General features: G+C 39.9%; 1 protein-coding gene across 9 annotated transcripts in view; it reads right to left on the bottom strand.

Moving 5' to 3' along the window:
* Positions 1 to 13,087, bottom strand: part of Ehbp1 (EH domain binding protein 1) — a 264,215-nt gene that overhangs the window by 120,552 nt on the left and 130,576 nt on the right. For 4 of the 9 annotated variants that reach the window (XM_041668953.1, XM_041668952.1, XM_041668954.1 and 1 more), the window contains exons 8-10: positions 12,661 to 12,765; positions 11,986 to 12,108; positions 9,541 to 9,778 (exon numbers count right to left, since the gene is read on the bottom strand). In XM_041668953.1, the coding sequence (XP_041524887.1) occupies positions 9,541 to 9,778; positions 11,986 to 12,108; positions 12,661 to 12,765 (466 nt within the window). The remainder of the gene's footprint in view (positions 1 to 9,540; positions 9,779 to 11,985; positions 12,109 to 12,660; positions 12,766 to 13,087) is intronic. The other 5 variants (XM_041668960.1, XM_041668957.1, XM_041668959.1 and 2 more) reach the window with 2 other exon arrangements.

Below are 13,087 nucleotides of genomic sequence, written 5' to 3'. Positions count from 1 at the left end.
ACCGCCATAGGACTTGTGGATGTCTGTGGCCTGGGCTCCAGGTTGGGGCCTATAGTCCACGTTGATGTCCACAGTCCATGCTGTTGAGGGCTATGTTGGCGTCTGTAGATGGTGATGCCGCCAAAAGCCATGTTGATGTCTGTGATCTATGCTGCAGTTGAAAGCCTTGTTTACACCCACGGTTTGTGCTGCCTCCAAAGCCAAGTGCTGCTGTTATAGGAACGCTTCTTCTGCAGTGGTACCGACTACAGACTCAAAATTGAGAATGAGAGACATTGAAGGCTTCTGTGGCCGCCTCTCCCTCCATCACACCCCCCCACCACACACACCAAATAGATCAGACAGGAAGCCATTTGAGAGTTCTTTAAAATTGTGATGGTGATGCTGAAGTGTAGCGCTTCACAGCTGACGGCTTCGTACAGGGGTGGGGGTGGAGAAGGACTCAGTCTTCTTTAAGGGGTTGGCCACTAATGCTCTAAGGAGCATATGGGAGTTGGTAGATGAGTAAATTGGAGTTGGTGTATTTTTTTCTTTCTGCAGGGAGAGCACAAGGGTTTGAGGGTGGGGACCTGGGAAGAATGGGAAGTGAATGTGATTGGGGTGCATTGTGTGAAATTCTGAAAAAAAAAAAAATCATTAAAATTTTAAACTAGAAAAAAGAAAAAGAGAATTCCTAAAAAAAAAAAAAAAAAAAAATCATGTGCGGTTTAAACTACTCTATGTAGAAACTCGAGAAAATCATCTTTAAAGATTGGGAGTGCACCTATTTTGGGGATTCCCCCAAAATGAAACAGAATAGAAATGTGGTTTTTTTGTTATTATTTTATTTTTGTGCTGTACTCTCATATTGAGCTTTATAGTGGCTGCATTATGATCCCATAACAGAAAATGTGGACCCTTTTTTTCCCACATCCTCGCCAGCATCTGTCATCTGATTCTTTAATAACAGCCATCTGAAGGGGGCAAAGGAAATCCCCAGTCAATTCTAATTTCCACTTCCTCAATGGTTAATTATGTTGGACATCCTTAAACACATTTATTAGCCATTGGTATTTCTTCTTGGAGGACAGTGCATTCAGTTCTCTACCTCACGGACTGTGCTGTCTTCTTAGTCTTTATATTCTAGATATTAAGTCTCTGAAGATTAAAGCTCGCAGAAATTTTCTGACATCTGTAGATTCTCTTCTCTTTGCTATATAGAAACCTTTAAGTTTCACAAGGTCCCATTTTTCAACTGTTAGCCTTATTTCTGCGACCCTGGAGCTAGAACTTGTGCAGGCTTCACTCTACATGAGGATAGCCACTGTTTCCAGCACCATTTGCCAATGACATTCTTTTCTCCAGAGTTTTATTTTTTGTCCTTAAAAGGAAAAAAAAGTGTCTATAGTTGCATGGCCCTGTTTCTGGGTTCTATATTCTGTTTTCTTGATCTGTGTTTGTTTTTGTGCCAACACCATGCTGTTCTTACAACTATGGCTTTGTTGAATCATCCCAGTATCTCTAGAATGAAGCCAACTTTTCTGGAATGAAGGATCTTTTTAAAGTGTTCTTGAAATCAGTTTGCAGATACTTTTTACTATATCCATTTCATGTATGTATGCATGTGAACATCACGGCAACACTTGTGAGAACTGGCGTAAGGCCGTGCAGGTAGACTATGGAGAATTCTGGATCTATGTTCATCTGAGGCATTAGTCTGCAAATTTATTTTTGTTGTTGTCTTTATCTAATTAGCTGTCAGTGCAATGCTAGCTTCATAAAAAGGATTTGGTAGTGCTCCTTCTTTTTCTACCCTATGAATAATCTGTGAAACAGTTTCTTTAGTAGTCTGGTAGAATTCTGACGCAAATTTGTCTGGGTTTGAATATTTTATTTTGTTTTTGGTCAGGAAATCTGTCCTATTTCTTTTTAAAACTATTGCTTCGCGTTCCTTCCTTGTTATAGATACATTTAAAAAAATTTTTCTTCTTGGTTTAACTTTGGCATACATTTAGAAACCCATGTATTTCTCTTTGATTTCCTAATTTGGTGGAATATATTTTTAGGGTATGTCCTTATGACTTTTTGTATCACACTGATAGCTGTTGGCATTTCTCCTTTTCATCTCTGGTTTTATTATTACAGGTCTTTTCTCTCTTATGGGTATTTTGGAGAAAGGTTTGTCAATATTGTATATTTTTTCAAAGAATTAATTGTTCCTTTCATGAAATATTCTTACTTTTTCATTGATTTTATTTTTCTGTTGTTGTTGCTGTTCACTAGTTTTAGTTTGGCTGGTTCTCCTTTTTGGAATGCTGTAAAGTGCATCATTACATTGCTTGTTTATGATATGATTTTAAAATGCAGGCACTTTGAGCTCTACAGTTCCCTCTTGGGGAAAGGTTTCATGGTATCCCATAGATCTTATATGTTCTGTTTTCATTTTCATGCAATTCTAGGAGCACTCTAAACGTTCCTTTTTGACCAAAGAATGTTTGGTCTCTATGAGTTTGTGCATTCTGGGTTCTTTCTCCTACTGTTGTATTCTAGCTTATTCCTTCCAGTGCTCTCCTGCAGAGCTGGTTTGGGAGTCCTAAGTTGCTTTAGCCTACTTTTGTCATAGAAAGTTTTCCTTCTCTTTCAAGTAGGACAGAGTGGTATACACAAGTATGGACTGGCAGATGTGACTCTGAGAACTTGAAATGCACCCTTCCATGTCTTGGATTTTGGTGCTTCTATGAAAGACTCAGCTGTTGACATTCCAGTGTCACAGGTATTGAGCAGATCCAACTCTTCTCATCATGCCCTCTGCTCCACTCCTTCCAAAACCAGGTCTGACAACCTATATGGTCGAAATTGAGACAGGTGATAAGTTGAAACTGAAGAAGATAGAAATGCAAGAGAAAAATCCTCTACCTTCAAAGAAAAGACTGAAGCAAGCTGGCGAGTCTTAACGACACTGCACATTTCACAAGCATTGCCTTCTTACAGCACTTCTCATAGGTATTTACTTTTGTCTTAGTTACTTTTCTACTGCCACGAAGAGACTCCTCGACCAAAGCAACTTATAAAAGAAATAATTTAATTGGGGGGGGGGGCTTGCTTACAGTTTCAAAGGCTGAGTCCATGACCATCCTGGCAGGGAGGAGGGCAGCAGGCAGAGATGCATGGTGGTAGAGAAGGGGACGAGAACTTATTTTTATCCCTAAGTCGAAGGGAAAGAGAGAGGGAGACAGACAGACAGACAGAGGAGACTGGGCCTGGCATGGGCTTTTGAAACCTCAAAGCTCACCACCAGTGACACACTTCCTCCAACAAAGCCACACCTCCTAATCCTGCCCAAACAATTCCACCAACCAGGGACCACACATTCAAAACTAAGCCTCTGGGAGCCATTTCCATTCAAACCAGTCCAACTCTGTAGGATATAGAGGTTGGACCAGGCTTAAAGGGCTGCCCTTTCACATCAAGCATCAGAACTGCTGACAATGGAAGCCCGGCCTTCACCTCCCACCTGCCTGGTGGCCAGGGAAGGGAAAGAAGGCGCTCTGAATGGAAATGCTGGTGGCATGTGCTGAAATCTGCATTGACGCTCAGGACAACCCAAGGTTCCTGCAGCTGCTAAAATGCAGTTCAGTTACTGTGTCACGTTTTGCTCAAATGATTTTAATAATTGGAATGCACACGTTTTAAAAGCCTAAAAAAGGAGAAAAACTGGTTGTTATTCTGATGGGTCTGCTTTTATATGTCATATGTCATGCCATTCCCCCTTTTCTTTAAATCCACTCTCAGTATTCTGGGGTATTTCGTGTTTTGAATATAAGAGGATGCAGATTGATTTGAAGGTGCTCTTACTTGGGAAGGCACCAGGGCACAGTCTCTGCCTCATCAGTGTACCATGGCGACAGCTCTATAGACCCTCTTCCCTCGTGAGCAATTGAGGAAGAGTGTGCTGGGGTGGCCTCTAACCTCATGAGCTGGGGGTGCAGGCGGGACCTGTGCGACTGCCCCAGGTATGGAGGAACTGGACATCCTCTTGCTTCCAGGTGGGTCACGGAAGGAAGGAGGGCAGAAGCGGTGACTGCTCAAGGTGGGGGAAGGGTAACTACTCTAGCATCATCTAGGTTGCATGGGGCAGTGGGCATATGAAGTAGGGCTGGGAGGCCTGCAACCTTTAATTTTTAAAAACTGGAAAAAGAAAGCTGCTACTCTGAGGGCCTGCCTTTACATGCCATCAGACCCTCTCCCCTTCCTTTCACTTCTCTCTCAGGTTGTTCATATCTCATGTTTAGAATGCAGATAGTTTCTTTTATGGTGCTGTTTACTGGTGTTCCATCTGCAGTGGCATCTCTTTTCCTAGATTTAGGGAATTTCCTTCTATGATTTTACTGAAAATATTTTTTGTACTTTCAGTGTAAAATTCTCCTTATGCCCCTTGTTCACAAATTTGCTCTTTTTGTAGTGCTCCAAAGATCTTGTAAATTCTATTAAAACAGTCTATTAAACTTGGGCGCCAAAATGAAGGCGTAAGTCACAAACAATGCCACACCAATTCGGGGTTATGATTATTAGGGTGGTATTTATTTAAAGGGGAAAAAACTTACAGATCACTGTCCCAGGCAACAGCCCTCTACGCAACCAGGAAAGGAGTCTAGTCGCAGGCGGAGCAGGAAGTGAAGAGAGAGCGGAGAGGGAAGTGGCCGCTTTTTTAAAGGGAGAGAAACCACGCCCCAGTGGGCTGGTACCTCAGCGGTGATAGGCTGGAGGAGTGGGAGGACCTCCCGCAACACCTCCCCCTTTTGTTTAAATAAGAGAGTTCTAAACCTACTATGAAATTATATACAATAAGTACAAATATCCTATTCTAACTAGCTTAGGTCTTGTATAATAAATAACTTGGCCAAGTCATGAGAGAAAGTAACTACATTTATATAGTCTTCAACCCCATCGAAGATCTGAGAAGGGAAATAATGTTACCTGGGTAATTAGGAAGTTCAGTAAAACAACTTCCAAAACATGCAACAAATTACAGAGACAACTAGCTACCTGGGCAATCACCCAAAGTCACATTAGCAGCGTTGAAGCAACCAACTTTGGCTAAGGCCTAACATAACTGACATACCATTTTCTAAGGCAAGCAACTTTTCAAAACTATCTTACCCTGTCTTGGCAGGATATGACAGTCCTGTTTTATCCATTGATGCATGCTCTGTATCTTTGTCAGTTGTTGAGGTATGGGCATTTCTTTGCCCAAACGCCAGTTCTGCCAAAAAGAAAGGCTCCAGGTGGAGTGTCTTTGGTGCTCAACATTCTCTCGGGAATAGAGTGGTGTTGCCAGGAGCAATTGTGTCTCACTACCACAAAACTCTGAGTTAGATTAAAGGCCATATTCTACAGCTCTTTGAAGAAGTTGAAGATTATCTATCTATACTGAGTATAATCTCTATATATCTAAAGAACCTGATTAGTCTATGAAGAGTTTGTCTATTTTGGCATTCTCTGTATCACTGAACAAAAAAGAATTTTTACCTTTGTACTACGCATTTGAAAAATAGGTTAGTTATATCACTAACTTACCATCCACTGAAAAAATATTAAATAAGTAGTAAAATATAAACATAAATGTAAATGGCATTATTATTACTTATTGTTTGGAGTTATAGAAAGATGACCAGCGTTGGTTAGCTCTATGAAGGATTAACTAAAATATACTGAAAATACAAAGTATGAGTATAATAAATCTGTAGTCTTTTTCTTTTGTCTATGTTTCACTAGGAAAAAAGTTTACAATTAATTAGACATGTAGCTGAATAAATTCAGTAAGGGACTACCTTTTAAAAAAATGACACACATCATACCAGAAATGACTGCATACGATCGTTAAACAGTCACAGATGCACTAAGCCTTATCAGCTTCCACTTTGTCACAGAAACTCAACAGCCAACAACCGGTCTGACACACAGACACTTGAGCAATGGGCAGTCCCTCAGTGTAAGGACACACACTAAAGAGCAGCCAAAGTACACGCCTTCTCTGGCGCTGACGGATTGCTGGGCCTCTGCAGATCGTTTTACACACCAAAGGACTTGGTACTGTTTACCAGGACGATACAATTTTAGGTCACAAGACACAAGAAGAACATGGTAATGGAAGATGAGTCACAGAGCTTTGACTTGGTAAAAGGTCACAAGTTTATAACTGAAGTTAGAACATAGTATGGAAGATCTGTGTCATTGTAACATACCTACAAACTTCTCAAGAGAAAAGATGAGAAATGACAAGAAATAAATGCCACCTCAGTTCTTCTAGTGGCAATGTAATCCTTAGAACCTCCGTGCATGCTTTTAAAAGGGGACTTTTTCATGGATTCTCACACTAACCCCAGGCGATTGAGCAATGCAGAACACCTTTAAAAGGCTGGCTTTGGTTAAAAGGAAACACCTAGTATTCTGACTTTAGTTTTTACAGAGGCATTTAAAAAGTTTAAGTAAACACTGCTGTCTCCTTAATTTGCTAAGAGGAGACAGCAGGGTGTGTATGTGTGTGTTATGTAATAGCCATGCATCTCGGAATGACTGAATACTTAAAGTTTGCATTTACACTCAAGTACTCTAGGTGTGTGGCTATTACTCAGCACCTACACCACCCATGAGAAACTTCATTTCGATCACATATTAGCTGTTCAAAGAAAACAAGCATAAAAACTTGAGCCAATTTTTTGATCTGGATTTGGAATAAGATGGTTTTTATGTTGTAATTGTAAGGACTTGAGGATGTGAGTGTTCTCAAAATGTAGCCACAGGGCCATAAAGCTCATGTAAGAATTTCTTTCTCAGCTCTCCATGTGTATGTGTGTGCCTGTGCATGGGTATACACGTGTGTACCTGTGTGTGTACCTGCAGATATCTGCGTGTGTAAAATGGGAAACAATCTAAAAATGCAGTTCCAAAACAACATAAAAAGAATCAAATTCCTCATTTTAGCAAACAAAAGTCTCAAAATATTTAAAGTTGGTCATTACAGTTCCCTTAAGCTTTTCTCTAAGTGCCTACCTTCCCAATCATTGCTAGCTTGATGTGCTTTCTAGACATATACTGTTGATCCATGGTAACAACTGACATAATGTCTTTTGGAAAATGCAACTTCTACAGGTACACAGTTCTAATAATGAGAGCTGACCATCCTACAGCAGAGGGGTTATATTATTCCCCATACACAAATCAAATTTCCAAATTTTGTTTTATCAAATTAAATTTTTTTCAATCATGGTCATTTCAACTTACCTCTACTATTTTAAAGATTTTTCCTATTAAACTACATTTTTAAGGAATAATAGTTTTTCCCTATATTTAAATGTTAATGACTAATATTCATTTTTCCAAGTAAAGCAGACATCTACTTCAAGTAAGCACATCATTACAGTTTATATTATTTATGATTAAATATTTTAAAGATCTCCTCTGTCCCCCACCAAATATTTACTTCAAAGAACCCCTAAGCCCAAGCACTCCAGGCAAGGAATGACTCATGTGCCATATTTCTTATAACAGAACTATAAAATCTTGTTCCTATTAAAATAAATGTTTCCTTCTGTACAGCATTTAACATGACATCAAAATGCTCTCTCTCTCTCTTTCTCACACACACACACACACACACACACACACTTTAGACACCTTATAAATTTCATCTCTGTAAATTAAATGTGCACTTCCTTCTCAAACTTCTAGAACGTATTTATGATACTTTACTGTACTTATTAATTAGTTCCATCTTCCGTTCCATCTCTGTATCCATATCCAGTGACTCCGTTTTCTTATTATTATAGTAGGGTCTTCCTGTTTCTTTATGTGCCTGATAAATTTGCCTGTCAGTATGAAAATTGTATTTTGGGTATTTTGCTTACTACCTTAAATATTTTTAGGCTTCTGTGAAACACAGTTTATTTAACTTATTTAAAGTTAGTCAGATTCTTCAGCTCCTGCCATTAGGCTTTTGGGGAGAGCAGAGAGATCTGTGGTGTCGGCTAACTTGGCTACCCAAGAGGCATGTCTAAGCATTCTACCTCATGTCCTATGTTTTAGGAAACCATCCTGTCTGCTCACTGGAGAAACAGACTATGCTCCATCCTAAAAAATCTCCCACAACTAAGTGTTCATGGACAATTTACTCATACGTATGCTCCAATCAACACTCAGCTAAGGATGAGGAAGAACCCTCTACAGAGCTCTGAAATTCTCTTCTCTGCTGCTCAGTCTGCAGATTTTACCACATTGGTTTATTAACGATGGTGACATCTCTGTAAATCCAAACTATGTGTCCCCAATTTAGGGAGATTTTTCTGGAACAGTGTGAATTTTTCTAACCCCCCAAAGACTGTAAATATTTCCAAATGTGAGCTTGAAGGACACCTGTGGGACCCACTTTTTTCTGTTCTCTTGTGGATTATTATCCCCTGCAGTTTTTGTTCAATGTCTCAAAAGTACTGTTTTAAATATTTTATTCCATTTTTAGTTGCTTAAGATAGGATGATAAATCTAGTCTGTGCTATTGCTTCACAGTGAAAGTAAGTTTGATTGTTGCTCTATAAATGCACTCAGGGTCCTCAGTATTGTCACATGCAATGCCAGGGTGTGATATGAACAGCTCCCTCTTATCTCCATCCTGAGCTGAGTAAAATGCCAGCTCTTATTACACTCGGCTCATAGTGGTCTCTTACTGAGAAATGTTGGCAGTATGCTGTCAAGTGTCTGAACAAGTCTTCTCATCTACCATATATGACTCCATGGTTCCCCAACAGAACTGTAAGAGAATTGAAGTAAGTGCCTACAAATTTCAATTAAAAACATCTAAACGTCATTTATAATAGAGTTTAGTTGAGAAAACACAACTGGAATTCCAACCAGATCCCATCACCATTCTCCTGTATTTGTCGCTTTAGGGAAGACAGATATACACCTTAATGAAAAAGTAAGAAACTTCTAATGACCAGTTGCAAGAGACTGCCCCCTGGACATGGCAGGGGTTGGGCCCACAAACTTGCAACAGCACTGTCGCCTACACAAGACCAGCCAGTAGACATTCAACATGGATGGAGGAAAGGTTCACAAGGAGCCACCCTGGTCAATGGCAACTCAGGGAGGGAAGGAAGGAGGCAAGTTTAACTTCCCACTGAGACAAGCCCCAAGAGTGATCAGCTCATGTGTATGCAGTTGGCATGAATCAGGCTCAGTAGGGTTCCTTTCTTCTTTTGGTTTGTTGTTGGTCTTGAGTGTGTGTAATTACAAAGGAGGAGGACATGAACTTGAGAGAGGAGTAAAGGGGAAGTGATGTAAACACAGTGTACTCATGTATGAAATACACCCTCCCTCGCCCCCCAAATCTCTGTAAAACAGAGACAGGATCTTACTGAAAAAGGATTCTCAAAAGCATTTCTGGAAGCAGGGTGAGTTATGCAATGTATATAAACATTGCTGACCACTTGGTTAGACTTCAGAGGGCTTCCTTACGCTACTACATAGCTGAGCTGCGATCAGAGCAAAGGAGACAGGCGTGCTTACTCGTCCAGCTCGTCCTCACTTTTCAAGCTGTCAGCATAGAGGTACTTGCTCATGTCCACGGGTCTCAGGGCTTTCCTTTTTGTGGGCTGCGGTGGAGAGTCCTTGATAATGCCACAGGGCTCGGGCTCATCAAATGGGTTCAAATGCTGTGGAGTCTGCGCACCTTTAAAGGGATTACAGCTGTTATTATAAGAAGATTCTTCGTGTTTTTTAGCTGATGCTGTTTCAGTGACTGGCTCTATAAAACAACACAGAAGTCAGGTTAAATTCACAGCATATGATAGCCTCTATTTTTAATGTTGTCAAAAATAGGCGTCTTGAATTAATGAACTACAAGGCTGAGAGTACAAAGCATTAATGAAACAAGAATATATTGTTGAAGAGCTAAGGAACCCTGAAGCTCAACAAAACGTAAATTGTAGGATTTCTGCTTACTTCTTTAGGATGATAACTTTTGAACCCTGCCTCTTGAGATTGCTAATCGCTCATGACAGCCTTAAAAGACTGATCTTGTTTTAAATTACGCATGCACATATGTGTGCACGTGAATTCGTGCACGATAAGGCCAGAGTCACGTGATTGTGAGTCTCCTGAGATGGGTGCTATGAATGAAGAAGGGTCCTCTGCAAGAGCCGTTCACACTCTTCGGCTCTGTGTGTTCTCTCCAGTCTTCCTCATGGCAGCGTGCGAAGGGTCTAATACAGCTGTGATAGCACAGAAACTTCCAAAGTTTTAAACTACTTGGGAGTGCAGGATTACTGTTTATCTCACTACAAGAGCTTGCCATCGCAAATTAAAGCAGAGTAAATTTGATTTTTAATAGAACATAAAAATGGATTGGTATCTATCCCAGAATACACCATCTAGGCATCGATACATTCCCTCTGGACTGTAAACAACATATACTCATACACTGCTGCTGGAGAGAGCAGGTGGGGGGTGAAGACAGGGCCGTGTGCATTCTATCACCGAGCTATGCTATATCCAGTTCCAACCTTAACCTTTTAGAGCCAATATAATGAACAAGAACACCATAGAGAAACCAAGTTGAAGTACTGTATTAAAAGCATGCTTGGTGGGGCAGGGGATTTAGCTTAGTGGTAGAGAGCTTGCCTAGCAAGCATGAAGTCCTGGGTCCAGTCCTCAGTTCTGAAGAGAACAAGCGTGAGAGGGAGAATTAAATCACGAAGGTAAACACACAAATGTGTTATACTAAGTTCACTTTTAAAACACTCAAATTTTAATTTGAAAACAAATTTGAACACAGTTTTGGTGATAAAAATAGGGGGTTTCTAGAGTAGAGCAAGCCAAAGAATATAGTATATTAAAAGTAATTTAAATTATGCCAGACAATTCTAACAACATAATTAAGTAGAAACCAAAAGTCCGTTATTGAAATTCTGAGAAGTAACTTGAAGGCTCAATCGTGAGTGCTTGTGTAATCACGAGGGCCTGGGTCTGGATCCCCAGCGTCTACATGGCAGCCTTAATACAGAACTGCTGATGTGTGCAGGGGCTAAGAACTGGAGGCGGGCAGATCCCCGGGGCTGTCACTCTAGCCTAAACTCTAAGTTCTAGCTGGGAGAGCCCATTTCAGAAAAATAAACAAAATAAGATCACAAATAAAAACAAGATGGAGCGCCGCAGAGGTCAAGATCACGTCACCTCACTCCTTCAAGCCTTAGAGATCTAATCTATAGAAAACGGTGCTAGAACTTATTGCCTGAGACTTACTATAAATTTAACATAAGTTATTAGTATTTTAAATATGTCATAATCTATAGCTCACAAACAAAATTAAACTTCACTAATTTAGACTGACAAATTGGGAGTGAAGTGAGAAAGGCCTAGAAGAGAAAGACCACGAAATGACAAGGCCCTGAAGGAGTGGAAGGAGTGGAAGGAGCGGTTCCTGAAGCTGAAACACTGTTTCCATCCAGCCGGTCCCAAAGCAATTGAAAGCAAGTGAAGATTTCATGAGAGCAGTCATGAAGATATAGACAGTAGTCAATCATCTTTGCGTTTATTCTGAGCAAGGAGTTTAATTAAACAGAGTCTCACTTCTTCAACAGCCCTTATTCAAGCAGTAAGAGTTTAAGATGACTTGGTAAGAAAAATGATTTGCTTGTGGGACCCTTTTCCTCCTTTCGGGTTGCCTCGTCTAGCCTTGGTATGAGGGTATGAGCCTAGTCTCACTGTGACTTGTTATGCTATGTTCGGATGACGTCTCTGGGGGTCCCGCTCTTTTCCGATGGGAAATAGAGGAGTGGATCTGGGGTAGAAAGGAGGTGGGATGAGGGACAGGAAGTAGAGAAGGGAGGGAGAAATGCGGTCTAGATGTACTATATGAGAAAAGAATACATACATTACATATATTTTTAAGAAGAGAAAAATTATTTAGGTGGATAAACATTTAAATTGATTTTTTATAAACAGACATGTTACCTTCTGAATCAGGATCTCCAAATGGATTTAATTCTGTTACATCAGGTTCATCAAATGGATTTGTATTCACAGTGGCCAAGTCCTTTTGTGTATCATCCAAAAAGTTAAGTGTGTTGATAAGTTCTGAAAATAAATGCATGTGTGAAGTTCATCACAGATATAATGAATCATAAGTTTTGGTAATATTAAAATTCACATTAATAATACCTGCAAATAATAAGACAGTATTTTATAAGTGGCAGCATGCCATTCGAGTATTTTGTAGTACACCAACATTTGAAAATAAACCAGAAGGTACATATTTAACGTGGGAATTACATCAGAAAATGAACTACAGTAAAGAAACGTCCTATGTCAGCCAAATTTGATTTCTGAGTGCTGAACAGACTTGTAAACAGAGATGCAAATACTAAGTGTATGTATAATAGTAAGTTCAATAAAGAAGAAACACACTATGTGATTAAGAATACTCAGGTGATTAGAATAACTCATCAAGACGTTGCTAACTAACTTGTTAAGGATGAGGTCTGTTATCTTGTTGTCTGGTGGTGCACTACAAATTACCACAGAGAACATTCAAGAAATTAGACAAGGACAAAGCTGACAGCTCAGCAGACAGAGCAAAACGAGTCACAGGAAACAGGCAACAGAAGCAGGAGGAGTAAAGCTTTAGACCTTCAGAGGAACTGGCTGATCTAGCTGAAGGCATATGTGCTTGCTTTATGCAGTCATCTGGATCTTCATCTAAGCTGCTCAGAGCATTCAACTGGTTTACAATCTCTGAAAACAGAAGCCAGTCAAGACAAAGGTAAGGTCAGGACACTTGGCTAAAGAGCAGTAGAAGCATGCTGTTACCAAAACCAGACAGGAGATGTGAGGTTAATCAAGAGATACACTCAGAAATGTTACTTTGATGGGCTATAACAAACGTAAATAACTGGACATTACTGTAGTCATATTTTACTGTTAACATTTTTATTAGTAGCATGATTACTATGTTAATAAACACAAAACAGTAACAGCAACTAATGTTAGGAAGTCTATACCCAACTTCAGCAGTAACAGTAACAGTAACAGTAACAAATGTTAGGAAGTCTATACC

Source organism: Microtus oregoni, unplaced genomic scaffold (assembly GCF_018167655.1).
Source record: "Microtus oregoni isolate MIOR12 unplaced genomic scaffold, Mior012 000019F_ref0000042, whole genome shotgun sequence".
NCBI classification, from domain to species: domain Eukaryota; kingdom Metazoa; phylum Chordata; class Mammalia; order Rodentia; family Cricetidae; genus Microtus; species Microtus oregoni.
This window is presented reverse-complemented; position numbering and strand designations above follow the sequence as displayed.